This window comes from Rutidosis leptorrhynchoides, chromosome 6, assembly GCF_046630445.1.
Source record: "Rutidosis leptorrhynchoides isolate AG116_Rl617_1_P2 chromosome 6, CSIRO_AGI_Rlap_v1, whole genome shotgun sequence".
NCBI classification, from domain to species: domain Eukaryota; kingdom Viridiplantae; phylum Streptophyta; class Magnoliopsida; order Asterales; family Asteraceae; genus Rutidosis; species Rutidosis leptorrhynchoides.
Window position 1 is genome coordinate 16,090,930 of NC_092338.1, and position 27,263 is coordinate 16,118,192.

Consider the following 27,263-nt stretch of genomic DNA (forward strand, 5'->3'; position numbering starts at 1 on the left):
AGCTCTTAAAAAAATAAAACTTTCATCACTTCAAAGTATTAAAAAAAGTTGCAGACACGAAGATGGTTAGCAAGGCTTTCTTTATCGTCACACTTCGGAGCGTTAATGGGAATAAGACATCACACGCTTAGACCCAAATCACACAGCATTTGTCAAATACTCGGTCCATGAATGACTCGAGCAAAGCACAGAAGGTTAAAGATGTCACAGAACCATTGAGGACTGTAGCCTATCTATGTTGTTGGTGTCCATATCAATAACTTAACCATCTTCATAATGTAATACCCATACATGTTGAAAAAATAGCTAAATTCTAATATAAACTGTATTCATGATCATGATGTAATTCATAAGATTTAAGCACCAGAAATTCCACAAAACATATGTATGATCAAACTAACAGTCAAGTAATAAACCAACATCTACTGTACAAAAAAAACTGTAACTACAATCTCAATCATATAAACACACATATAACCAATGGTCAAACAAACAAGTTAATCCGTTAAAAAATTCCCCTCAGAGATTTGCAGGTAGCTGAATGCGTTGGGAACCAAAAATATGATGCGTCCCATATTGCTGCACGAATATAACGATACAACATTTGGAGCCGTTGAAACCTTGCCAAAGTCCAAAATCTAGTGTTCCTGTAAGTGTCTTTTTGGGAGGGTGGTCCTTGTTAATAGAACAAAGTTTCATTAGTTTTCTGACCACAAAATCATTGGCTAGGATTCGGTCTTTGTTTACACCGTTCTGGCAGTTAGTCACAAGCCCACTCTCGCACAATGCCACCATGATGTCAGCACCCTGGCCGTCTACCTTGGCCCTTAGAGCTCCTTTCAGGGAGACTTGTAGAATTTCCGGGATTGTTCTCTCGAATGTTGCCTTCAAGCGCCGTATGCAATAACGTGACACAATTAAATCAGTAAACAAACACTCAACAATTATCGGAAAGATTTCACTATATACATGTGAAATTAAGTCAAAATCTCACAAATAAAATTATAGAATGATCATAACACCATTGATAATCTTTATTAATTTATCAAGGATATAGTGACAAAGAAAATAGCAAATTAATTTAAAATGTTAGGTTCATAGTCTCAACATTCATATTCATATATCTAATAAACTAATCTCTTAAACCTACAATAAACACCACAAAAAATAATTCTAACCACAATTTCTCAAAATCTATAACACATTCATATAAATTTACTATATATATATATATATATATATATATATATATATATATATATATATATATATATATATATATATATATAATAGAAGTATAATCACCTGAAACGCGGGAGCAGGGTATTTAGGTGCATTCACAATTTCCGAAATCAGCGCATCTTCATCGTTCCCAATACACTGCGATCGGCCTTGAACAACAACTTGTGGCGTAAACATTGTATCCAAACACAACGATTCCACGTAATCTTTTTGTCTAACAGTCCATTGACTTGAACCAAACACATCTTTCCAACCATTATAATCCCAGTAATCAACATGATACCCCATTAATATCACCCCTACTTCAAGATTAAAATCACCCCTACCTAATCTTGAAAACAATAGTTCTGCTTCTGTTGACGTAGAACATCCTTGTGATAAAAATAGTTCCACCACTACTGGTCCCGGTCCTTTTGAATCGTCCGGTGTGGTGTCTGACGTGGCGCTGGGGTTTGGTTTGTTGCTAGGTAATGATGACGTGGATGATGTGCGTTTTGGAAAACAGGAGAATAGACCACGCGCCATTTGAATTTGTTGTTTTTATTGCTGTGATCGGAATGTTGCCGGAGAGATCAAAGATCTTAAAATTAATACAGTATGAGTAATTTTATGGGTTCTTGAAAGAGAAAAGAAAAGAAATAAAGGGGGAACAAAATTGTGTACTAATTGGTGGATCCAGAATCGTGTACTAATTGTGCTTCAAGTTGAACAAGCGATTAAAGGAAAGGTGGATGTTTTGATGTAGAAGAATGAATTAGTTTAGGCAAAAAGAGAAAGCAGAAGTCGGTGACACGTAGGTGGGAGCTGGCCATCTATAATTCGGCGAGAGGTCTGTTTCGTGGGCCCCACTCGTTGGGTGGGTGTATGGTTCTTTTTAAAAAATAAAATAAAAATTGGATTGCAAAAGAAATACGAAGTATTTTATTTGGTTACATGATATGTCAATGAATGAATACTTTTTTCTTTTTTAATATATTCAATATCAATATATTCAATATTCAATATCGATATGAATGATGAAAAATTTATTGGTTAAAATAATGGTAACTAGCTTACGAACCCTCGCTTCGCGTCGGGGGTTTATTTTTCAATGTATTTTATTGTATTTAGTTTGTAAAATTATTTCGTGATTAACGATGATGTCGTTGAAGCGCAACTCGAGTCGAACTAAAAGGTATAATCCGTGAAAGATTTAAATGTTATTTTAAATTAACAATATATGTGCATTTCCGCATTTCGCTATGGAATTGTCGACTTTTAAAAATTTAACGCAAAATCAACGTGTATGAAAAGTACCTCAAATATTTAGCGTTTTTTAAAAAGCGTCTGTTTTGCGTATAGTTAGTGATATTGTGTTCCTAAAATTATTTCGAGTTTAACGATGGTCCCGGAAAAATTTAACTCGTTGCGAGCGAGAAGATATGACCCGTTGAATATTTGGGTGGAGTTTATTTAAGATTTTTTTTTATGAAAATAGGTATTTGACACTTTGCCCCCTGTTTGGGGGTCGATTTTAATTTTTTAAAAAAGTGGGGTTTTTTTGGAAAATAAAAAAAGGTGAAAAAAGTGAAAGAACGAAAACGCCTCTGGTACTATTCATCATTTTTGTCTGGTAGTTAGTATAGTAATTGTTTTGACATGATTTTAAATTTTTCTACAATATAATATAATATGATATAAGTATATTATATTACTAGTGAAATGACCCGTGGAATCACGTGTTTGTTTAAATGAAACAGTTTAATGATACGTTTTAGGTATTAAGTGAACGTAAATGCTAAAGTCATTTAGTTTAATGACCCATGGAACCACATAGTTCGACTAAGAAACTCGTCAGCTGAACATTTCATCAAACACTTAAAATGCATATTCAACCATCCACATCCAATCATAAGAGATAATATTGGTTGTCATTTTATTTTAAAAGTGTAAATTAAAATATAAATTTAGAATTGGTTTACTTCTGCCTACCTTTTATACCTTCTCGTACTCAATTCAAATTAATTAGTTAAAATAGTTCAAAATCATTTAACTTTAATAATTAAAATAATTATTAATAAGATTTAATAATAATAATTAATTAATAAGATTTAATTTTAATTCAAAATTATTTAAATTAATGATATCACCCACCATTCTTAGATTTTTTTCTTTTTCTTTTTGATTATTTTTTAACAAATGAATTAGCCTAATAATGACATCATATTTATAGGATTTTAATATTAACTATAGATAATTATACCTTAAATTAAACTGTTATGCTCTTGTACTATAAGCTAAACTATATTTAATTCTAATTTAATACTCCGTACATAAAGAAAAAACATATAATGCATGAGATCATTCTAAAATAACTAAACATTAGGATCGGGATAGATTAAGAATAAGTGAGTTTAATATAATAACAAAAATGGGCGAGTGACCTCCTATTGCCCCTATTGCGCCGATAGAACGTTTGTTAAATTCGATTGACAAAAGGAGAAAAAATTGAAGTAAAAGAATCAAAGTAAAGTTATAAAAACCTGAGGTTTTCTTTAAAAAAAAATATGTTGTCAGCATAACGTAATGTATATGGACGAATAAAATGAATGAATAACAGAATTGAATATGAATATAGATATAAATGATGTGAAATTTTCGAGGATCAGGAATAACCATTAAAACCCACTATTAGAGCATATGATGTCCGGAAGAAAAAAAATTCAGTGTCAGCCTCAACTGATGCAGTAACCGATGGTCGGCTGACACCCGACCGACGTCGTTGACAGCGTCGGTCAACCGAATTCGGGATACAAACGGTGGAAACTAGACGTTATGATTTTAAAATATTTAAACAACTAGCCGATTAACGGCCAGTTTTGTTATTTATTTATTTTTCCTTATTTACTCTCTATATAAACTCATACTCTACCATATCTTTTACACCATTTCATATCTTTTACACCATTTCAATCTCATTTCTACACAACTTCCTTTCATTTTTAATTTTATGAAATTTAATTAAGCATTTTATTTTATTTATGAAGTTAAATTTATTAAAAACTAATAATTAATAATAAAAACAAAAAAATAATAAAAAAACATAAATGGATGCTGAAATTGATACTGTGGACACCTTCACCCATGTCACTGTCGGTCAGTTTCAGCTTCCAAAATTGAAGCCGAAATGGAAGACGGAAACTGACGATGGATACCTCGTGCTCTTAAAAAAAACTTATATATATATATATATATATATATATATATATATATATATATATATATATATATATATATATATATATATATATATATATATATATATATATATATATATCAATAGCAAGAGCAAAATTTAAATTCTCGTACGTACAATTGTTTATTTTTTTTCAAAGAAATCATTTATATATGTTTTTTGGGGACAATCTCGTTTACCCAAATGACTCATTGTATAAACATTTCAAATAAAACTCGCTTTGAATATAGCACCAAAAAGGTAAAATTGATCCTTTGAGAGCCTTCAAAGAATCGATCCCATAACCAAAGTTGAACATTAACTTAAATCAACATAAATTAAATACTCGTATATATATGCGTATTATAAATTATTTTGCGGTTGGAAAGCATATGGGGTGACAAACAACGAGACTACAAGACAAATAACGGATAGGGTAATATTTGTTGAAGATATATTGGAAATCTTTTGAAGCTTTCTCATTGGCTGTTCCAAAATTCCCAATATCAACCACAAAGATGTCACTTCTCAACTCCTACACATATCCCCCTTCTTTTAACATTCTTCATCATCACAAACAATTTAACAATATTTGCATTTTCATCTAATCAACCACCACAAACAACCACTATCAATGGCTGCAGCTACTAGCTCCACCACTGTGATCAAAGCCACCCCATTCTTGGGTCAAACTAGATCATCTAACATCAACACATTAAGAGAGGTTGTCTCCATGCCAAGTGCCAAATTCACCATGGTAATTTTAACTTGTTAAAAATTTAACATTTTAAGTGTTTATTTTTGCTTAGAGACTTCTATTCTAATAAGTAAACTGTTGGTTTATATTATTTTTATTTTTTTTTTATCAGGGAAATGAGTTGTGGTATGGACCTGACCGTGTTAAGTACTTGGGACCATTTTCGGCTCAAACCCCGTCTTACTTGAACGGTGAATTCCCCGGTGATTACGGTTGGGACACCGCTGGTTTGTCCGCTGATCCCGAGGCTTTTGCTAAGAACAGGGCACTTGAGGTAACCATAACATACTTAACCGACTATTACAATGTGTAGAAGTGATTGATTTCATATAGCTTAAGTTTCGATATAAGTTACGAAAGGCTATAATGTTAATTTACTTGATCATGATTAGGTTATCCACGGGCGATGGGCCATGCTTGGAGCGCTCGGGTGTATCACACCCGAGGTTCTCGAAAAGTGGGTAAAAGTGGATTTCAAGGAGCCCGTTTGGTTCAAGGCCGGAGCCCAAATCTTCTCAGAAGGCGGTCTAGACTACCTAGGAAACCCAAACCTTGTCCATGCTCAGAGCATACTGGCTGTGCTCGGGTTCCAAGTGATTCTAATGGGCCTTGTTGAGGGGTTCCGTATTAACGGGCTTGATGGGGTTGGAGATGGTAACAACCTATACCCAGGTGGGCAATATTTTGACCCATTGGGCCTTGCAGATGACCCGGTGACTTTCGCTGAGTTGAAGGTGAAAGAGATCAAGAACGGAAGGCTTGCAATGTTCTCAATGTTTGGGTTTTTTGTGCAAGCAATTGTAACAGGAAAAGGCCCATTGGAGAACCTTTTGGACCATTTGGACAACCCTGTGGCTAACAATGCATGGGTCTACGCAACCAAGTTTGTGCCCGGGTCATAGATTATGTAACCTTTCCATTATTCATGTAATTGCAAGTGTAGTGAGAAAATCTGTAGATTATAATGATCGATTAATTCTACATATATTAAAGTATTCGTAACTTATTTTTTGATGCTCGTATTTACTTTACAAACTCATCATCACACCTAGAACGTTTGTAACTAAATTAGATAAATGGTTACGGCAGTACAAAGAAGATTAGAAAAAGAAAACATCTAATCCACATTTTTCATCTTAGCAGACAAAAAAAAAAAAAAAATTAAAAAAAAAATAAAGGAAAATCAAAAGCAGATACCTTTGAGATCCAGCAAGAAAATGCAGACACCAAGTAAAAAACCTAAAAGAAAGCCAAATGTGGCACACCGAACGACAACGAATGAAGCTACAAAAACAAAACCAAGCAGGAAACGCACACTTGACACTTACAGATGCACCAATATAAGCTTAACGATGGCGGATATCCGTCATCTATGAAAAACGACAGCCACTAATATACGTTTTTCAATCCTTTAACCACTAAGTTACATCATATGACTCATATATATAAAAAGTTGGAGTTAAAGTAAGCTATAACATAACATGAACTCTAGCAAAGCAAATTAATATTCACGCATCATCCAACCCACATTTTGATGGGGTCGATCATCTTCAGCTAATAGCTAATAAGATAAATCAAGCAAAGTGATGAAGATTAGAGATTGAATTACGGAAAAAGCTAGTATATGAAAAGATGAACACTAACCTGATTGTCCGTCCCTGGATGCAAGTCTGTCTTTTTAATTCGTATGAATACATCTAGAAAAAATACAGGAAATGAAAAGATGAAATGGAAACTAGAAGAACAAGATTGGAAATGAGTAGAGTAATTGATAAGGATGAAAAAAGTAGGGATTGTTTAAGAAGGAGATGATCGGGATAACGAAGATGGTAAGCAAATAAGGAGGAAATAAGTGACGTCACTGGAGGGTTTCATCAGGGAAAAAGAAGACACCTTTAACAACTTTCAGAAGTCTCAAAAAAAAAAAAAAAAAAAAAAAGCTGCAAAGGAATCGAACCTGGGTAAGTTTGTTAGTTAGCATCCTCAAGCACCATCCAGAGTTCCAGACCAAATGCACATACATGTTAGGATTGGTGAATATATAATATACCTCGTATATATAAAACGACAATACAAACAGCTCAAAACAACCTATTCTTGAACGCCTATTATGTATAGGTATAATAATGATCCCCTTTTGGCATGAAGAACTATAACCTCACAATATGTTACATGTAAACCGATACATTTGCTTGGATTTTAGCAACTAATCATATTGTTCTGAAACAAATTATACAATTATGTACATCGATAACTTCAACATAAAAAGAGTTATGATGTCTATATGTATTTATATATTTAAATATATAGCTCAGTCAACATCCTTAACCTCAGCTTCAACATCAATAACAGCTCTAGATGAAGCCTTCCCTGCAGAAAGTATGCAACCATATTCATTAACACATAAATGATAAAGCTTGTATCATCAAAAACTAATTTTTTTATTTAAATAAGCGTTTACTCATGCAAAATGGTGTATGTACCTTTCTTCGTTTGAGAAAACAGCTCGTTGAATGCTCCATCAAATGTTGTTGATTCCTTTGAGGATCTCGCAGGGTCCCTTACAAACTCGTCACCCACCACTGAAATCGAATATATATATTTATGGAATGAAGACACAACATACTACATGAAAAGATTATAAACAAGAGATTTTGGGGAAAGTCAAGTGTTTCATAATTAGTCAAACACTTGTCCTAAAATACTAGTACAACCGTACAAGACAAGTCAAACATTACACTAATTGTGTAATCAAAGCCACCCAAACACAAATGTTCACGCGCATACGAAAATGGTATCCATGATCATATTGAACAAACAAGTATAATGTCACAAGTCTTTTACCTGAAAAAGGTTGATTACAATAGGGACACAGTTGTGGCTCATCATTTAACATAGACCTGCAACATACAATAGAAGGACCAACTTAAATACAAAAGTTACCCGGAGGGGACTTAACACCTTCGCGATCATATGCCACGCACGCATGCACTTTCGGGAGGAAACCTGAATCACATTGCAGGAACCCAATTCTTAAACCATCCTTAGGGATTGGGCGGACCGAGTTTGAATCCTGAATGGATCTGGGAGAAAACCCCCTGGGGTCAATCTGAAGCTCCATATTTCAAGCAGATTGATTAATAGGATGGGCAAAGCGAGGCTCGAACCCATGACCTAAACCCAAGCCCCACACACAAGGTGTGGGGATACCACTAAGGCAAGCGTGCAATGGTTTTTTTAATATATAACAAAATCAGAAATGGATCAAGTTTCTTACTTGAAAACCTCAAATTGGCTTTGACAATTCCGACACTGGAAAAAAAATAACAAAAGATGGTTATCTCAAACGTGATAATACTTCCATAAAAAAACAACTACTAACAATATATCTGAAGTAGTTTAACTAGGGGAAATAATCTGTGCTGCTAGTCTTTAGATAACGTACAGTTTTAAACATGTAAATTTGGGATAAAAAGTGTATACGATCTAATGCCAGGCAGTACATATCTTATCCTGTTTAACTAATGCCCAATTATACAAGGCTTAATAAGCATTAGCCAATACAAAGCATCTTGCTACAAAGAAACATTTATAGCTACAAAGATAGTTTGTGAACTAATCTTACTTGAATTTCGACCATATCTCTCATCGCCCACCAAACAAGAGCTCCCAAACCCACAATTGGAACAATCACTACAAAAAGCTGCCAATTAAAAGTACAAAAACAAAACAAAAGAATTAAGAAATATTAATTGGTAAATAAAATAAAATAAGATAAAGTTCGGTAACGTTGATAATGCAGATCGGCTGCTATCTAAGCTTGAGAAGATAAAGTTCAATGATACTCCAATAAGAATATTCAAGGCTAGAGACAGGGAACTATCACCAAATGGTCAATACAACAGATACCAGGAAAGACCTACATGTATCAAGAACAACAATTTAAACTACACTAACGCCTTCAGAGATGATAGATGTTTTAGTGAAGTTGCTGGAAGTCCAAGGGTAGATCTAAGAGATAAACTCAATAATAAAAAGGCGTATGAAAGTAACAAAAACCACACGATCGGGCACAACGGTGATCTTCGCGATAGGCTTAACAACAGATCCAGCACTGCTTGGGGCAACAACGATGATCTTAGGGAGACCTTAAACAAAAAAGCTAACCCTAATGTCAATAAAGTGGGCCCCCACAAATACACTGACGAGAGGAAAATAAAACTTACAAACACCCAACTTCCAAACCCACACCTCATGAATAAATCAATTAGATGTGAACTTAAAGGAGTAGATTTGTTCTTTCAACCGGAAGATTTATGCAAAGCCGAGGGTATATGCAACTTCTCACTAAAGTATCTGGGTGGATTAGATGTGCTCATAGTTTGTGAGTCGATAGAGGCAGCAAAATGTATTGTTTCTAACAACAATCATGCAATCTTCAAATGGAGTAATAGGGTGAATATTCTTGATGAAAAACATTGGTCGTCCGGTAGGTTGGTTTGGCTCAACATTAGAGGCGTCCCTGTCACTAGATGGTCAGAAGATACCTTTAAAAATATTGCAGGTTGGTGGGGTAAGATCTTAGATATGGAAAACTGCAATGTCGATGGTGGGAACCAAAACCTTGATATAGGCAAAGTTCTCATCCATACTCGCAGCAGCACTGTTTGCTTTGAAGGAGAAGTTCAATTGATTGATAAAGAAGAAATAGTATACGTCAGCGTCAGGGAAGATTACTCTAGAATAGTAAGGTTTGAATTTAAACAAAGTGAACAGGCACAAATTGATCCTATTATCTCAAACTCGGATAATGATGATGAAGATCAATACATTGACGATACCTTTGGGGGCTCAGATGAGGACGATTTTGAGATCAATCATGATTTCGAAAGGAATTATGATCATGAAGGTGTTAACAATAATACGGCCGACGATGACTCAAACCCAGAAGAAGATGGCCGGAATTTTCATTTCTCCGGTGACGAAAAAGAGAATGGTCAAGAGGTCAAAGACGTAGGGTCGGGTTGCTGGAACCTAGGCAACATATTCCTAGAAAGTAATGATGACTGCAGCGTGAATAACACAGTACACGAGGGAGATAGTGGTATCCAGGAAACGCATGACCTTGAAACATGTGATACGCATCTTCCCTCAGGTAAGTGTCTTGACAACCCTATTCCCCCTATTATTCAACCCGACCCCTGCCTAAAACCAAATACCCACATCAGCCCAAAACATAATACCCCTCTCAACCCAACCCCCAGCCCATTACCTAATTCACCAAGCCCAATTAACAACTCTCACTCCAATAAATCCAAACATTGTTCTCCACTACCTAATTACGAACCTACCTTATCCCCAGCCCACTCACTTACTGCCCAAAACAATAATACACCAACCCTTAACCCCAATCATTCCCCTCACATTACTCCATCACGAACAGTCCACTCTCTAAACTCACAAATCAGCCCAATAAAACCTACCAGGCCCATTCCGTCGAGCAACACCAGCCCAAGTCCACCTCGCAAAACCAAAACACGTTCCAAATCCACTCCTCCCATCGTTACAACCCCTAAAACCATTCCTCCATATACCGAAGATAAAAATTCGAATAACCCTTATGATCCCAAAAGAAATAATTGCTGGACAAATATGAGGCCATGGAAAACATCCTCCCGAATGTTAAACCTTAAACACGCACCCACTATCCGTCCAAACAACCAACCAACCCGTTCCAACACCAACAAGAACCCACCTCATCTCCAGAATCGTCATAATACACCCAGTAACGCATCTGATCATACTGTTAGGAGAGAAAGTTCCAAATCGGCTAGCCAAGATTCTTTAAACTCGATAAACACTGAAGGTATCTACGAATTTGGCTGTAAATTGGGGTTAAAATGGCAGAAAAAGCCATCCACTCAGTAACTTCTCTTATTCCCTTCGAATACTATAGTTTCATTATGAAGTTATCATCATACAACATAAGAACTTTCGGGGTAGGTAAAGATAGCAAATTCGGGTCTTTAAAGAGTTTTATTTCGCGTGAGAAGCCTTCATTCCTTGCACTGCAGGAAACAAAGCTCCAAACAGTTAATGATCTTTGGGTTACTTCGCTATGGGGTTCCTCAGACTGTTCGTTTATTCAACAAGAAAAGATCGGCAAATCGGGCGGGCAACTACTAAAGATCGTCATAAAGACCATTGCCCCATCTCTCTTTATGACGAGATGAAAAATTTTGGCCCAAAACCCATCAAAGTGTTCGATGCATGGCTTGATGATAAAGAAGCTGAGCAAATAATCCTATCCACTTGGGCCGAAACTGTCACCGCTGGCCCACGTAAAGACTGTAATTTCATGGCCAAACTTAAAAAAACAAAAGCAGCCCTTAAGTTATGGAGTGATAAAAAATTCGGTCAACTTGATAACGATATCGATAACTTCAAAAACATTGCTCAATCCTTAGAGATTAAAGCTGAATCTTCCTCCTTATCAGAACAGGATTTAGCCGATTGGAAAGAGGCTCGTAAGTGTTGGTTCGATAAAGAAAAAATTAAAAGTAGTATGATGAAACAAAAGGCTCGTGTTCGTTGGATCTTAGAAGGAGATGAGAATTCAAAGTACTTTCACTCGGTCATCCGCAATAATTACAATCGGAATAATATTAGAGGGCTCAATATTGATGGTGTATGGAATGATAACCCTCTTGACATTAAGCAGGCGACTCTAAACCACTTTTCAAAAACTTTTGATTAGCCAAACATCTCCAGACCGTCACTGGAAGATCTTCACTTTCCCTCGATTACTCAGATTGAGGCAGCCGAATTAGAAAATAGCTTTTCAGAATCAGAAATCTTTGAAGCAATAAATGACTGTGGTAGCATCAAGGCCCCGGGACCGGACGGGTACAATTTTAGATTCTTCAAAAAATATTGGAACACCATCAAAAGGAATCTCCTTGAAGCTATCACATGGTTTTGGGAAAAAGGTGAGTTTTCCAAAGGATGCAATGCATCCTTTATCACTCTCGTGCCAAAAAAATCAGATCCTTTATGCCTCGGTGACTTTAGACCCATTAGCCTTATCGGATGCTACTACAAGATAGTGGCTAAAATGCTATCATCTCGGCTGCGAAAGGTGCTCCCAAACCTCGTAGGTTGTGAACAAAGCGCTTTCTTAAAAGGGCGCTTCATCCTTGATGGCGCTTTAATCGCTAACGAAACGGTTGACTTCCTAAAAGCTAAAAAAACGAAAGGTCTCATTTTTAAGGTTGATTTCGAGAAGGCGTTCGATAGCCTCAACTGGAAGTTTCTGCTAGATGTAATGAAGTGTATGGGTTTCGGCGTAAAGTGGCGTAGTTGGATTAGCTCGTGTCTAAAATCGGCCTCCGTTTCTATTTTAGTTAACGGGTCACCGACTCACGAATTCTTACTTGGTAGAGGTGTGAGGCAAGGAGACCCGCTATCTCCTTTCCTCTATATTCTTGCGGCTGAAGGGTTGAACATCCTTACAAAAACGGGTTTAGAAAGAAACTTGTTTAAAGGTATTGAGGTCGGGAAAGACAAAATTCTAGTGTCACACCTACAATACGCGGATGACACGATTTTTTTCGGTGAATGGAGCCATAGAAATGCTTTTAACCTCCGCAACATACTTAAATGCTTCGAGCTAGCTTCCGGATTAAAAGTGAATTTTAGTAAAAGTTATGTGTATGGAGTAAATGTAAATCAGGCGGATATCAACCCCGTGGCTCAACACTTAGGCTGCCAAGTCGGTCATTTTCCCTTTATCTACCTAGGTATCCCAATTGGCTCCAGGATGAAAAAGGTTAGTGATTGGCAACCGGTCATTGATAAATTTGAAAAAAGATTATCAAGTTGGAAAATGAGATCGATGTCAGTTGGTGGAAGATTGATACTCATCAAATCGGTGGTCTCGAGTCTCGCATTGTACTACTTCTCGCTATTCCGTGCCCCGCAATGTGTGATCAAACTACTTGAGAGTGTAAGACGGAATTTTTTTTTGGGTGGGTCGGGCTCACAACAATATATAGCTTGGATTAAATGGGAGGGTATTTTAAATTCTTATGAAAACGGGGGGCTTAACATCGGGTCTTTAAAAAGTAAAAACTTGGCTCTTTTGGGGAAGTGGTGGTGGAGGTTTAAAACTGAAACCAACGCTTTTTGGGTTAAAATCATACGTAGTATATACGGTGTTTATGGCGGACTGGTTACGGGGAGTTCTACCTCTCTAGTACCCGGGACGTGGACTAACATTATAATGGCAGGAAAGGCTATTGAGCTGTCCCAAGTGGAGTTTTCAAACTGTTTTCGCAGATCAATTCACGATGGTGGCAGCACGTCCTTCTGGCATGATCATTGGATTAGTATTGACAAACTCTCTAACCTTTTTCCCAGATTATATAGGCTAGAAAGTAACGCGGATGTAACAGTAAAGGATCGAGTTTTAAGTGGCAGCGATGATTCCGCATTAAACACCAGCTGGGTGCGGCCTCCTACTGGTCGAGTAACGGATGAACTCAACGTGCTTACAGGTCTGATCAAATCCTTCAGGTACGAACAGGGTGATGGTCCGGATCGATGGGTATGGACCTTAGATAGTGATGGTTTGTTTCGTGTCAAGTCTCTTGCATCTTCAGTTGATACCCGGTTACTTGGCTCAAATGGATCATCCTTATGTACCATACATAACAACATTATTCCAAAAAAGATCGAGATCTTCGCGTGGCGGACCCTTAAAAAAAGACTTCCGGTTCGTTTAGAATTAGACAAGAGGGGGGTTGACCTTGATAGTGTTCGTTGCCCACTTTGCGACGATGATTTGGAATCCGTTGAACACTCAATTATCTTTTGTAAACACGCTCTTGATATTTGGGATAGGGTTTACAAATGGTGGAATATGGGTTCCTTCTCTAGCTTTAGTATTCAAGAAGTTCTTGGTGACGATTCTGCTTCGTATACCTCTAAGTTTGGAATGAAGGTTTGGCTAGCTGTTAGATGGATTAGTGCTTACCTGATATGGAAAAATAGAAACAACAAAGTCTTTCGGGGAAGTAATTGGACTGTTCCGGTAGCCTTTAATGAAATACAAATAAGGTCGTTCGAGTGGATATCAACAAGATCGAAGGACAGGAAACTCAACTGGCTCGTGTGGATCTCAAATCCCTCATCTTACCTTTCGAGTTGATGTTTTTATATCCCTCGGGTGTTAGTTTTTAGTCATTTTCATGTTCATTTTCCTTCTAGTGCTTTTCGTGGTCTAGTTAGTTTGTAATCCGGTCTGTTTGTCTCCAATGATCTATTGGAGGTTTATACTCTGTGTAATTGTTGGTTTAATACAAATTCTTGCTTTTAAAAATAAAAAAAATAAAAAAATAAAAATAAAAAAATAGACACAAGCACTACACAAGTTTGTTAATTTGCAAGCACTTTAAGCACCAATTAAGCAGGAACTTACAAATGTAGTCCACACATCAAGTTCAAATTTTACATAAATAAATTATGTTTTTTTTTTAAAAAAAATATAGATATCAACATTATTCCATAAACAAAAAGAATTATTATCAAATTATGATTATGAAGCGAGTGTAGTAAAATGCATAATTATTAGTCACGTACATACCCAAACTGAAACAATGGTATCAAGAATCCAACCAAGTTGACCAGTCAAAGTTAGATAAGTCAACCCAATAGCCAAGGCAATATTTCCCAAAACCTTTGCTGTACCGTCGTCATCATTCCCGCCGCCGCCACCGCTGCCGTTAAATTTAAGATTATTTAATCTCACAAGAACCACCCTTTTCTTCTTTTTAGATGATAATATATCACTAGATCCAAAACCAAATCTAAAACTATGTTGATTGTAACTGCAGAAATAAAATTTCGTGGGTTTTGTTGAAATAGTGTTGCAATTGTATGAGTTTATTTTTGGGGTTTTGTGACGTGTGAGATTTGTGAAAGCTTGTGGAATTATAGTTGACATCATCATCATCATAGTGAGCATGAAAATGGATTTATAGGATTTGTTGGGGGAAAATCATGGTTTGTTTGAGAAAAGGGATTATAAGGGATAACTTAAAAAACTGATTATCTTGTTTGTGTTCCTTATTTCTTTTTATTTCAGTTTTTTGTTTGCCCTCGTAAAACTTATATTAATTTTAATTTTAATATATAACGACTTAGATATGCTTCCAAACGAGAAATTAGCGATACATAATTTTGCTATAAAAATAATTATTAGAGATGAATCATTTTTTCATGTGGTTTGAATTGAATGGAGACCAAAGATTGAGTTACTAATCCGTCTGAACAATTTAATAAATAAGGAAGTATCGTTACTTTTTCCATTATAAGTTCGAAGTTTTTGTACTTGATAATTCGATTAAGTTTAATAATCTAAAATAGAAAAAACAAATATTTAAAGAAAAAAGGACTTAAGAAAATAGGAAAAAATTACCGTCGGAAGATAATATAACAAATATAAAAATCAAAGTAAAAATGGGCAACCCAATATGACAAAACACACAAAAAATGTAAAAGTATATTTATTAATCTGTTGTTAAAAAAAAACTTATTAATTATTATTATTATTATTATTATTATTATTATTATTATTATTATTATTATTATTATTATTATTATTATATTAATTATTAATTAATACTATAATAATATTAATAATTATAAAATATGATTATTAGCTAACTGGCGGCCTGTTAATAAGCTTAGACCATCTTTAACAATGATGAGCATGTTGGCGTGTTGATGGATAGGGTGTGGTGTTTGATGAGCGTGCTAGTAAACTGATAAATAATGGGGGTGGAGTGTTGAGTGATTTGTTAGGTGATGTGTTAAAATTTGACCGGAAGTTAAGTGAAAAAGATGATATTAAAAAAGGAAAATGAACCATTCAAAAAACAAAAAATACAAGCACGCTGTTCCAAGCACGCACGCCAGAAGCACGTGCTCACGCTGTTCCAAGCACGCACGCCAGAAGCACATGGGTGAGCACGCCATTGTTATGAGGCGTGTTGGGTAATTTTAGGCATGTTGGGAGGGAGCACGGTCCCGTTAGCGATGGTCTTAACATGGCCCATTAGATAACCAGACGACACTGTTAATAAGTTTAAGAGGTCCCATGAAAAATTTAATTATTTTCGTACTCTTTAGAAGGTAACAAACAACTCATCACAAAACAATTAAAGATACTAAGCTGACTGTTACAGTTACTCCGTATGTTTCATTTCATAGTTTTGATAAACCTAAAGTTACCACTAGTAAAACAAATAATACGCAGTAATAAATAAGATTTTTCTACTATAACTCTTAGGTTTGTCGATAAATTTCAAAAAACACTTGCACCTTTTAATAATTTCATATAAAAATTAACGTTAACTGCTTTGTACAAGTGTACCACAATTTTTTTTTTTTAACAGCAGTTTGAGATCACCTAAGAGGACTAAATCACTCACGTGATCATCTCTGTTAGTTGCATAACGCGCCCTCAGCTGCTACCATGGAGAAAACCTGGACCAATCCAAGGACGTGACCGGTAAAACCCCCCACCCCGTTTACTACCCCAGGGAATCGAACTCCAAACCGTAACAAAGAAGTATGACCATTACCACTTGACCAACAACACAAGGATCAACATATTAATGCTCTTTAACGATAACTTTATAGATTATGTATTACATTTATAACTAATTATAGAGTATACATACACATAAAAACCAAACTCTAATCTACTCTAATGGACCGGACTCATCTATACAATCGAGCCGGGCTACTCCTAATATGCATATTCTAATAGTCTTATTGTCTTAAGGTTATCGTTAAGAAAATTCTGATAAATAATATTCATTTGATGCGATTCGTAGTATAAAGTATCCAGATTCCATTGATCAACAGCTTTACATTTATCATAATTACGTTTTCTAGTTAGCTTTCTTGCAACTTTATAAAACCTTATTTAGTAATATCAACTTGTATGATATTAGACTTTGTAAACTATCACTTATGCATGTGATTTCGTATCTTTCTTTTACGTACAATCTCTTCAAAAGATAAAATTATATCAACTATAATCCCCACTAGTCACTGTCTTTAAATAGAAACCAAAGTTTAGACTTTAGACAACCAAATTCATTACACCATAATTCATTCTCAAGAATGCAAGTTATGCAGATCAACAGCAACAAATGTTTGTTGGTTCTTATGCTTGTTTTAGCATTTGGTATAGCCCAGATTTTCGGAGATACTGTTACTTGTTACGATCGTAAAAGCAAATGCTTTTTAAAACGGATACAATGCCCGAAAGAATGCCCAAAAACGACTCCTACTGACCCGAAATATAAAGCTTGTTATCTTGACTGTGCTTCCCCCATCTGCAAAGCTCAATGCAAAAGTAAGCATTTTTTTACTCATTCGTTTTTTCTGTAAAGGTAACAAAACGGGCAGGTCACAAGCCACATACAGCTCATGGGTCAAAACATGTAATTCTATTTCAGTACCCATTGTTCTGTTCTAAGAACTCACATTATAAATGAAATATAAATATCACTAGGGCATTGTAAGCATCTGAACATGAGTAAGACAAGTTTTGAGCTTTTTAACTAATTCGACTCGTTTCACTCGTTTTCAAACTGGTAGAATATGAAAGAAGTAGACAAGTTTGAAAACGAGTCAAACGGGTCGAATTAGTTAAATAGCTCAAAACTTGTCTACTTCTGTCACATCTTTATTATGGTCCATAATATAATTAACTTCTTCTGTTGATGACAGACAGGAAACCAAACTGCAATGGACGAGGAGCAGCATGCTTGGACCCACGTTTCGTTGGTGGAGACAACGTTGTCTTCTACTTTCATGGAAAACGTAACGAGCACTTCACTTTGGTGTCGGATGAAAACCTGCAAATCAATGCAAGATTTATCGGGCTAAGGCCCATGGGCCGAACCAGAGACTACACATGGATCCAAGCACTAGGAATCCTTTTCAATTCCCATTCATTCACAGTAGAAACAATCAAATCCGCTAAATGGGACAGCGAAATCGACCACCTTAAATTCTCTTACAAAGGAGAAGATCTAGTAATAAACGAAGGGTATCGGGCCAATTGGGAGTCCGTAAACGGTGACATAAAAATTGAAAGAATTTCTGAAAAAAATAGTGTTTTAATCACTCTTCGTGAAGTTGCAGAAATTTCGATTAATGTGGTGCCTGTTACTAAAGAAGATGATCGAATCCATAACTATCGTATACCTAAAGACGATTGTTTTGCCCATTTGGAGGTGCAATTTAACTTCTATGGGTTGTCGTCACACGTAGAAGGGTTGCTTGGAAGAACTTATCAGCCTGATTTCAAGAATCCGGCTAAACAAGGTGTTGCAATGCCGGTTGTGGGTGGTGAAGATAAGTATCGAACTGAGTCTTTACTATCTTCCGAATGCAACTCTTGTATTTTCGCTAAATCTGAAAGCTATGTGATGTAATGACTACCTAATTGTGGATCGAACCATGAAGTAAACATAACTAAAAGTATCAATTAGTGTGTAATTCCTGTTGTAATGAATAAAAAGATGTCTTAAACATATGCTTAAATGATGTTACTTAGTGATATTTGATTTATCTATACTTGAAATGATGTAACTTCATAGCAAATGGTTCTTGAAAACAAGACATTGTAGTAGAGTTACATTTGCAAGTTATATACATCAAAAAAATTGCAACTGCTGGTTTCTTTAATTATCTGGGTACTTCAATTTGAATCCAAATGTATTTGGGAAAAGGTTTGACTCGCTAAACAATTTGTTTCCAGATGTAATGTAGAAATCTTCGAATTAACATTTTTAGAATGATATTCTAGCTACAAAACAACTTCATTCATATGAGAAATCAACGGTTTTGCATATTAGCTATATATGGTTAATTTTACCCCATGGTTAATTTTACCGCATTTAAGTATTTAAGCTAGAATAAAAAATTTAATAACTCAAAAGTTACTATGAGTTAATACTTATATTAAATTTGGGTAAATCAATTTAAAAAATAATATTTATACATTTTAATTTATTAAACATAGTTAAAAGTTTTCACAACAAATTTAGTGACATGGTTGGGATTCTGCGCATCATAAAAACGTAACTGTTTTTAAAAGGTGTCATAGTTTACGAATGTATTCGACTTTACAATTTTTATTACCTTTTTTATGTATGCTCATTTATAGAGTATATATGATACGTAGTATATGATAATATTGAAATATTTTTGAATATTAACATCTACGTTTAGTACTTATTAATTCAACCAATATTTACTACTTGTACTACTTTTTATATATATTTCAAACAAATCTTATGTGTAAGAATTACAAGTTCATTCAATTAAATTTTAACATGTGCTAAAGGGTCAAAAATTAGCAAAACTTTTTTTTTTTATTAACGTAACGGTAGAGCTTACAAAAGCTACGTTAATTTATATAGCTAAAAACATATAAATAAGTAAATAACATAAAATATAGTTAAATCTTGAATACAATATATAGGAAGTTTGGAAGTAAATGCATTTTTTAATATTAAAATACACTAGCAGAGGATAAATAAAATATAAACCCTTAACATTACAATGGAATAAACAGTGAGGAAGATGTAACATTTAATACAACTTGCTTAAATACTTCCAATTTGCTACACAAATATTTATTTCACATCATGAGGGTAGGTTAGAATTTGATAACAAGCATTCAAGACTTATAAATGCATGCTGTTTTAATTTACCAAACAAAAACACAACACAACATTAGCTACAACAACATGAATGGCTGTCGATGATGATGATGATGTATGAATGTATCATGTACGGACGTATATGATGATCATGGATAAGTTTTAAGAGTGGCACCACAAAAAGTGCAAAGAATGGCCTTGTTAGATCTCCAATAAAATGGGATGTAGCAAAATCTTGTTTTAGTTACGATATCAGCGACACTGGCTCCTCGTCTGCATCGTGAACACGATCCTGCTACCGGCTTCGTCTTCTTCACAATTCGTTTTTGATCTAATAGAAAGCAAAAAAGCACCATAAACGGAGTATATGTATTTCTAGTTCCGTATATTTGAAATTATAAAATAAAATATAAATACTCCTCCGTATATATATTATATAGAGAGAGATATATAAGGTGAGAAAAAGTGGTTGGAGATGAATCAAGTTAAGAAAAGAAGATGCGTTATGACGTTGCCTAGAAAGTTTTGTGAACCATATAGGACACAGTCACGTCTTTATATAATTTTAATTTTTAATTATAAACCAAGTGTGTGATTACTAGGCTTTCAATGTTATCTATGTCAACGAACCATCTAATTAGCCCATTTAGTTAGTATTCACATTTTAGCCAACTTAGGATTGCCCAAGGCCCAATGTATTTGCTCACTTTATGAAACGTAATCTGTAACTTCTTAAACAAGTGCTCAAACGCAACACTCTTCAAAAAATATTCATGAGGCCTAAAAATGACCCAATAGACCATCTATGCACAGTTGCTTACATTCCATCAACAAGTGTATTCACTTATTGTTTTCACATCACAAAATTTCTAAAGCAAATTTGTTAACTTTCTAACTTCATTCTTGATTTCCTTCAAAAAGGCTTTCGTAATCCTTGATTGGATTAGAAACTGGTTCAGGGAAGCCACTTTCGAAATTGAAATTCGGTAATTTGTATACTTGATTCAGATAACACTCATCCATTCTCAACATCTTCATTGCTCTTTCTACTGCATTACCTGCACAGGTCCATACACGTTGACTTTTCTAGTCAAACAATTACATGTTCAAACTCATAATTGGTACTAACTTCTAGCAGAGTTTCACCATTTTGTTTTATTTTCACTCATAATTTTCTAAAAAAGTGTAGATAAATTATTTATACATAAAGCATGTTCAATTTTTTGACTTTAAGTCAACACTTAATTCTAAAGAAAAAATATGTTTTTCGAACCTGATTTGCGACCATTGTACGCTTTAATTCCATCAACAACGTATGTTGTAATATACGATTTCCTCATCGGATCCAAAAGGTAGGCTACAGGGGATTCAGCATCATCTCCATACAACATTAGAAGCAAAGTTTGACTACATTCTTTCTTGAAATCATCCAGAGCGAATGGTAGACCATCAAAATCGTACCACACGATAAATTTGCGTGAATAGTTCAGAGCAGCTGCATATTCACGTTTGCGACACAACTCAATCATCTTTTGCTGCTCCAAATAGAATTTTAGTCGTGGCCAGTAAAAAAAGTAAACCTGCACCCGAATCATGAACAATAAGCTAATCAATAAAAAAAACAAACATTAAGTGAAATTTATATTTAAAAAAAAAAAGAATCAAATAATGTGCTGTTACTGTGGTTTGTGTTTTGTTGATGAAACTAATGGCTTCATCAAATTGATCTTTCATGATAAGATTTCTCACTGTCTTCTGTGTCTCGACAATGGAAAGATCAGTTCCAACTACATGTTTTCAAAGATTGATGTTATTAACAGTAATGAGACTTCGAATATGAAAAAACTTTAGAGAAAAAAATGGATCAAGAATGGTACGTGGGCAGCCTGATTCTGCGTGAAATGCTTGAGCAACCGTTGAAAGTTCTTTGCCTATAAAAAAATCCATAACTAACATATTCATGTCTTCACATGTGAATACTATCTTTTTAAGAAATCTGTTCCAATCGTCCTCCGATATTTCTATCATTACTTGTGGCTCAACATGTTCATTTTCTGACTCAGTTGATAGTTCATCTTCTGATTCTGTCTGTTGGTCATCTTCTGAGTCAGATTCAGTTGCATCAGGATCACCATTGACAACATGTGGTTGTTCATTTCCTGCTCCATTTTCAAAATGCACCTGCACAAGAATCTTGGTTTTTTCAGCATTACAACAATAGATTACAAGAAATTGATAAATCTGAATGTTATTACTCAAAAAGAATGGATTTTTTGGATTCTGAAGAGTAAATAAACTAAAAAAAAGAAGATTATATATTCAATGTAAATAGACTAGTTGATCAATTGATGAAAAGAGGGTTTCTGGTAATCGATCGATTTCAAGAAATTGTTGAAATTAAATGTTAAATGAAACCAATAAATCACTAGATAATGATACAAACAGAGAGATTATTAAAGAAATTAACAAAAATCAGTGATATACCAACTAAGAGATTTAATATGAAAATTGAAAATGGAATGACGTACCTCTCCGCCTTCTGGTACCTCCATTGTTTAGTTCTTGAAAGTTGAATTGGTTTTGAATGTTACAATGCAGTTGAAAAGGGTTATTATTGATGAATTCCAAATCGAAAAGATGAATATAGAAAGACTTGTTGAAATTGCCTTCTTTAAAAAAGAATAGAGAAAGAGCTGTTTGGTTTGTATGTATTTAAGAAAAAAAAAAAGAATTAAAGGAAGAAGGGTTTTATTTTAGGGATGAAGGAATGTTTATCTGTGAATTCATTTGAAAAGATGAATACAGAAAGAGGTGCTTCTTATTTTAGCGGGTAAATCTGTTAATAAATTTGAAGTAAGCCGGTTTTCTGTTACAGAACGAACAGTGATAACTTCAAACTATACCCCTGTACTTATAGATATTTACAGTTTCACCCCTGAAGATTATATTCACGCTTCTTCTTCTTATTAAAAAACCGTTATTTACAATGTTAATTTCTTAGTCTTGGGAAATGTTGGCTTCAAAAAATCGTCTAATCTATGTGATAATAACACCTTCTATTAAGTTAATAGAAAAACAAACAAAGAAATATAACTAAATATAGTTACGTATTTCTAGCTCTCTCATCAAGAACTAGTTTTAAACAATATATAACTAATGTGTTAATTAAGTTCACCATTTATCATAATTAACTTAATTAAATTTTTCAGCTACTAAATCAACACAATGTTATAATTAACTCATGAGTAAATACTACTCCATTCGTGTCATTTTAAATATCCACTAACAACGATTAAACAACTTATTAAAAATACAAGACACCCAATTAGAAATGTCACAAAATTCAGTGTTCTTTCGATTTCTTCAAGCAAAGCTCTTCGCAATTCGAACCTTGTCAATTAACTTATGGAGATCGAGTTCTCAATACCAGTCCAAGTGAGAATGTTAAATTATTTATTAAAAAAAACATATAAATACTAAGGTGAACATTTAGTTTGGGGGTAGAGGGAGTACATGTCATAACTATCATACTTAATTTGTTCAAGTAAAAGATACAACCAAACAAACAAAATGTATAGTCATCAAAACAACGGACATTTGGGAACTACGTTACACCCATAACGATGAGTCCTGTGACGAACCCATCATAAGGTTAGTACCTATAGTGTTAAAACCATGGCAGAAACAAATTTAACAAGACGATCCATATGGCGTAGCCACAGAGTAACCTAGACAATTTGACTGTAAGCGGTTGATCCATATTGCAAGACCTAATTATTAATATTTATCAACTAAAAAAATTTGAACACAACATCTCGAGCTATATCGTACAAAATAATAAATGAATTAATGAATGAGTTACGAACATGTAATAGTTATCAACCAAAACAATGGCTTAATACTAGATGATAATTACAAGTTAAACACATATCTTAAGCAGCAGATATGGACATAACCGATAGGCGGCTAGGAGTTGGTAGGAAATCAAACCACCGTCGGCTAAACTTACGGCCAGGTGGCGTCAACGCTCTCCTGATTATCTCTTTACTAGCACACCGCTTTCTAGGGAGCGTTTTACGATTACTGTTTCTTCTAACCAACGATGAATTCAGCCGGCGAGGCGTTGGCGATGGTGAAGGTGAATCGTTGACCAAACCGCCAGAAATCATTGACCGTTTGATCCGAGATACGTTTTCAAAGATGGCCATATTCATTTGTATTATTTTTTTCAATGATGATAAAATGAATTGAAAAGTTTTTTTTTTTTATAAGTGATCTTGCCTTTTAACTCAAAAGTGAGTTATATATTTGGCAATTGCATATGAGTGGACATTTTGACTTGTTCAAATATATTTGAGTTTTGACTATGCTTATTTTTGAGAGAGAGAGACAAAAATGCTTATTTCAGTAAATTGCTCTATTTTTTGGCTTTGGAGAAATTAGCCGTTTATTTTTGAGTTTTGACGTACTAGAAACGTTATGTTGTCGGTTTTGGACCGTTAAAAGAATATGGTGGACGATAGCCGTTTATTTAATAGCAATGAAATTTTTATGCCGACGTTAATTATCAACTTGTAATTATTTGAACATCCAATTATTTATAGGACTATTCAAATGGCAACATTTAGACCATTTTTAACCCTGCAGAGCGTGTTGGCGTGTTGCTGGATGGAGGTGGAGTGCTTGATGAGCGTGCTTCCAGACTGTTATGTAATGGGTAGGGTGTTGCTGGGTAGGAGTGGGGTATTTTTTATTTCTTTTTCATTTTTCATGTATTTAATTTATTTTGTTTAATTAATTATATTATTATTTTGAAATTATAATTACAAATTAATTTAATAAAACACACTAAAATTAATAATAAAAATACGATTACTTAAAAAAGCCCTAAAAATAGAAAATTACAATAAATAAAAAGACGACCTAAACTTACTTTATTTTTTAAAAAAGTCCTAAAATTTAAACAACTACTCGTCGTCTTCATCCGACAACTGAATTAAGTCTCCGTACTCTTGGAGCAACTTCTTCTTCATCTTCATGCAACGGTTTCTCTCTTTCAGGTTCGCGATGTTATTAATGTCCAAGTTCGACAGAAATTTTGTGGCTTCGAGTGCGACTTTCATACGTTCCGCTTTATTGCGCCCATTTGTTGAAGCCTTTTCTGTGCAACTTCGGACTTGTATTCGTTAAGTTGTTCACATAACTCTTCAAACTTTGAAGAGTTTGTTAACCGAGAGCTTTGCGTCGCGTTGGAAGATGCAGAAGTCCTAGCCGCCTTCTTTGCTCGATTCCTTCCCATGTGCCTTTCAATCAGATCATCACCTAAAAGCACGTTATTAGGACGATCATCTGCGATATCAATCGTGTGCACCGCGACCTCCTCGTCATCCTCATCACGCAAACCTCCATAAACTGCTCCACCAACCGGAGCAGGCGCAATCCACTTTGGTTTGTCTTTTAAAAATTCTCAAGCATCTTTAAACGCCCACGACTTCATCTCATTAGTACAATACGCCTTTACCGCATCCTCGTAAAAGCATTGTTTGGTTTTCCCACTACGCCTTGGATTGCGTTTTCCGCCTCATAATAACCTTGAAAAGCTTTACACCCCTTGTCCACATAACGCCATTTCCCCGATAATGCATCTTCATTTTGATACCATTCGTGCTCGTTATTGTTGAATTTGTTCATTACAGTGTGCCACAAAGATTGCGATTTTTGAGAGTTTTCGACAATCGGATTTTCGAACTCATCAAGCCAACATCTCGCCAACCAAACCTCTTCGGCCGATGTCCAAACTCTTTTTTGGATTGTTTCCCGTACCTTATCTATGGCTTTTCGTTGGTGTTTTCTTCTCCTCACTCCACCGGGTTGTTCGGGCTCAACTTTGGGTTGAGTTTGTGGTTGAGTTTCTGGTTGAGTTTGAGAGTTAAGTTGTGAGAGTTGTTTCGGGCTAAGACCGAGCTCTCTTTGAATCTCTTTTTATTTTTGGATTTGTTGTAATCTTTGGATTTGTTTCTCAAGTTCTTGTTGGCTCATATTAAACGAGCAAGTAATATAGTTGGCAAAATCAAGAGAAGAAGGTCGAGATGAAGATGATGAGCCCGGAGTAGTCGGTTCACTGGTGACGGTCATAATATTGTTATAAATCGACCACTCATTCGGATGAGACATTGTTTGTGTTTGATTTTGATGAAGTGTTTTTGAGTTGTGTTTGATTAAAGTGAATATGTGTGTTTAATTTAATATAGTGTATATTTATTTTATGTATATATGTATATATACGGCTAGAAATCAAAACAAAAAAGTCTCCGTTGCATACATGTGTGGGTGGAGTGAGTACACGTCGGCAATTTGGTTCAAACACGCGTTCATTTGTTGTGTGCTAACTTCCGGCACATGTGCTACAAACACCACCAACACGTCGCGCTACCCCGTGTTACGTTGCGTGTTGGTTCCAAAAACCGTGCAACATTGATGCGTTAGAGACGGTCTTATAGTTCTTGTTGAAATGTTACAAAACCATTTTGTTAAAGGTGATAAAAACTTTTGTAGATTATGTATTAAAGTAAATGTTTTCAAGCAAATCTTACTAGCTTATAATTTCATAAAAATATTTAAAGTCAAATTTTCAAAAGAAAGAACTTGAAAAGTTAAACAAGACATTTATTATCAGACGGGGGAATATAGGTTATTTCAAAAAACAAAAATCAAAGTTATATCAATAAAAACATAAAGAATATACCATTAGAGTTATATACCGTAAATCATTGAGTTGTAGCTCAACTGATAGTGGTTTGCATCTCTTAGCGAGAGGTCATGAGTTTCGACTCCGCTGGGCTGCAACAATGCACTCAATGTATCCCTGACCAGAAGTATTCACCCAGGTCGCCTTTCGCTTAGTGCAGGGGCAACGGGGAGGTGGTTTTGGTGACCATGCCCTCGGATTGGTCCGAGTTTCCTCCAGAACAGTAGTTGGGATGCAACTACATGAGATGAACGTGTGGGTGGTTTAGTCCCCATGGGTGATCCCAAACTGATGTCCAAAGAAAAGAATTATATACTGTAATAGCTAACCAATAATCTTGCATTTTGTTAAAGATCTATTAAAAATTATTACTATCACTTTATTCAATTTGTTAATTAAAATATTGCATTCTGCAAATAGATTATAATCATTTAGTAATCTATGGGAACCTCGGCTTCAAACTAACTACTTAGGAATATACACAAGCTACATGTTGTCTGACAGAGTAAACCTAAACTTTTTAAAAGAGGTTCAATGGGTTTCTCTAAAACCTAA

The 27,263-nt window shown here is 35.0% G+C and overlaps 5 protein-coding genes across 6 annotated transcripts; 2 read left to right on the plus strand and 3 right to left on the minus strand.

Annotated features, from left to right (window-relative positions):
* Positions 1 to 366: 366 nt before the first annotated feature.
* On the minus strand, positions 367 to 1,947 carry LOC139855726 (uncharacterized). Its single transcript, XM_071844978.1, has 2 exons — positions 1,306 to 1,947; positions 367 to 885 (listed from the first exon to the last, which is right to left on the minus strand). Exons 1-2 carry the CDS (start codon positions 1,765 to 1,767, stop codon positions 520 to 522), a joined length of 828 nt encoding a protein of 275 aa, XP_071701079.1. The 5' UTR covers positions 1,768 to 1,947; the 3' UTR covers positions 367 to 519.
* A 3,043-nt stretch (positions 1,948 to 4,990) lies between these two features.
* Positions 4,991 to 6,215, plus strand: LOC139855441 (chlorophyll a-b binding protein 13, chloroplastic). The gene is made up of 3 exons (XM_071844663.1): positions 4,991 to 5,213; positions 5,326 to 5,487; positions 5,606 to 6,215. The coding sequence occupies exons 1-3, from the start codon at positions 5,091 to 5,093 to the stop codon at positions 6,113 to 6,115; spliced, it is 795 nt and encodes a 264-aa protein (XP_071700764.1). The 5' UTR covers positions 4,991 to 5,090; the 3' UTR covers positions 6,116 to 6,215.
* A 1,043-nt stretch (positions 6,216 to 7,258) lies between these two features.
* Positions 7,259 to 15,358, minus strand: LOC139855367 (uncharacterized). 2 transcript variants are annotated; one of them, XM_071844587.1, is made up of 6 exons: positions 14,857 to 15,358; positions 8,839 to 8,916; positions 8,491 to 8,525; positions 8,058 to 8,113; positions 7,697 to 7,795; positions 7,274 to 7,583 (listed from the first exon to the last, which is right to left on the minus strand). In XM_071844587.1, the coding sequence occupies exons 1-6, from the start codon at positions 15,235 to 15,237 to the stop codon at positions 7,525 to 7,527; spliced, it is 708 nt and encodes a 235-aa protein (XP_071700688.1). In that variant the 5' UTR covers positions 15,238 to 15,358; the 3' UTR covers positions 7,274 to 7,524. The 2 variants fall into 2 exon arrangements, with proteins under 2 accessions (XP_071700689.1, XP_071700688.1); XM_071844588.1 differs by lacking the exon at positions 8,839 to 8,916 and having other exon boundaries at positions 7,259 to 7,583.
* A 2,047-nt stretch (positions 15,359 to 17,405) lies between these two features.
* On the plus strand, positions 17,406 to 18,727 carry LOC139853428 (uncharacterized). The gene is made up of 2 exons (XM_071842821.1): positions 17,406 to 17,640; positions 18,018 to 18,727. Exons 1-2 carry the CDS (start codon positions 17,406 to 17,408, stop codon positions 18,725 to 18,727), a joined length of 945 nt encoding a protein of 314 aa, XP_071698922.1.
* A 1,382-nt stretch (positions 18,728 to 20,109) lies between these two features.
* Positions 20,110 to 20,316, minus strand: LOC139853430 (uncharacterized). Its single transcript, XM_071842822.1, has one exon. The coding sequence runs from the start codon at positions 20,314 to 20,316 to the stop codon at positions 20,110 to 20,112; it is 207 nt and encodes a 68-aa protein (XP_071698923.1).
* Positions 20,317 to 27,263: the final 6,947 nt, after the last annotated feature.

Coding starts and splice junctions, on each gene's coding strand:
- LOC139855726 (XM_071844978.1), bottom strand. CDS start 1,767: ATGGCGCGTGGTCTATTCTCCTGTTTTCCAAAACGCACATCATCCACG. Junction 886..1,305: donor ACCCTGCTCCCGCGTTTCAG/GTGATTATACTT, acceptor CGGCGCTTGAAG/GCAACATTCGAGAGAACAAT.
- LOC139855441 (XM_071844663.1), top strand. CDS start 5,091: ATGGCTGCAGCTACTAGCTCCACCACTGTGATCAAAGCCACCCCATTC. Junction 5,214..5,325: donor CAAGTGCCAAATTCACCATG/GTAATTTTAACT, acceptor TTTTTTTATCAG/GGAAATGAGTTGTGGTATGG. Junction 5,488..5,605: donor CTAAGAACAGGGCACTTGAG/GTAACCATAACA, acceptor GATCATGATTAG/GTTATCCACGGGCGATGGGC.
- LOC139855367 (XM_071844587.1), bottom strand. CDS start 15,237: ATGCTCACTATGATGATGATGATGTCAACTATAATTCCACAAGCTTTC. Junction 8,526..8,838: donor GAGATATGGTCGAAATTCAA/GTAAGATTAGTT, acceptor TTTTTTTTCCAG/TGTCGGAATTGTCAAAGCCA. Junction 7,584..7,696: donor GTTTTCTCAAACGAAGAAAG/GTACATACACCA, acceptor TACTTTCTGCAG/GGAAGGCTTCATCTAGAGCT.
- LOC139853428 (XM_071842821.1), top strand. CDS start 17,406: ATGCAAGTTATGCAGATCAACAGCAACAAATGTTTGTTGGTTCTTATG. Junction 17,641..18,017: donor CTGCAAAGCTCAATGCAAAA/GTAAGCATTTTT, acceptor TGTTGATGACAG/ACAGGAAACCAAACTGCAAT.
- LOC139853430 (XM_071842822.1), bottom strand. CDS start 20,316: ATGGTGCTTTTTTGCTTTCTATTAGATCAAAAACGAATTGTGAAGAAG.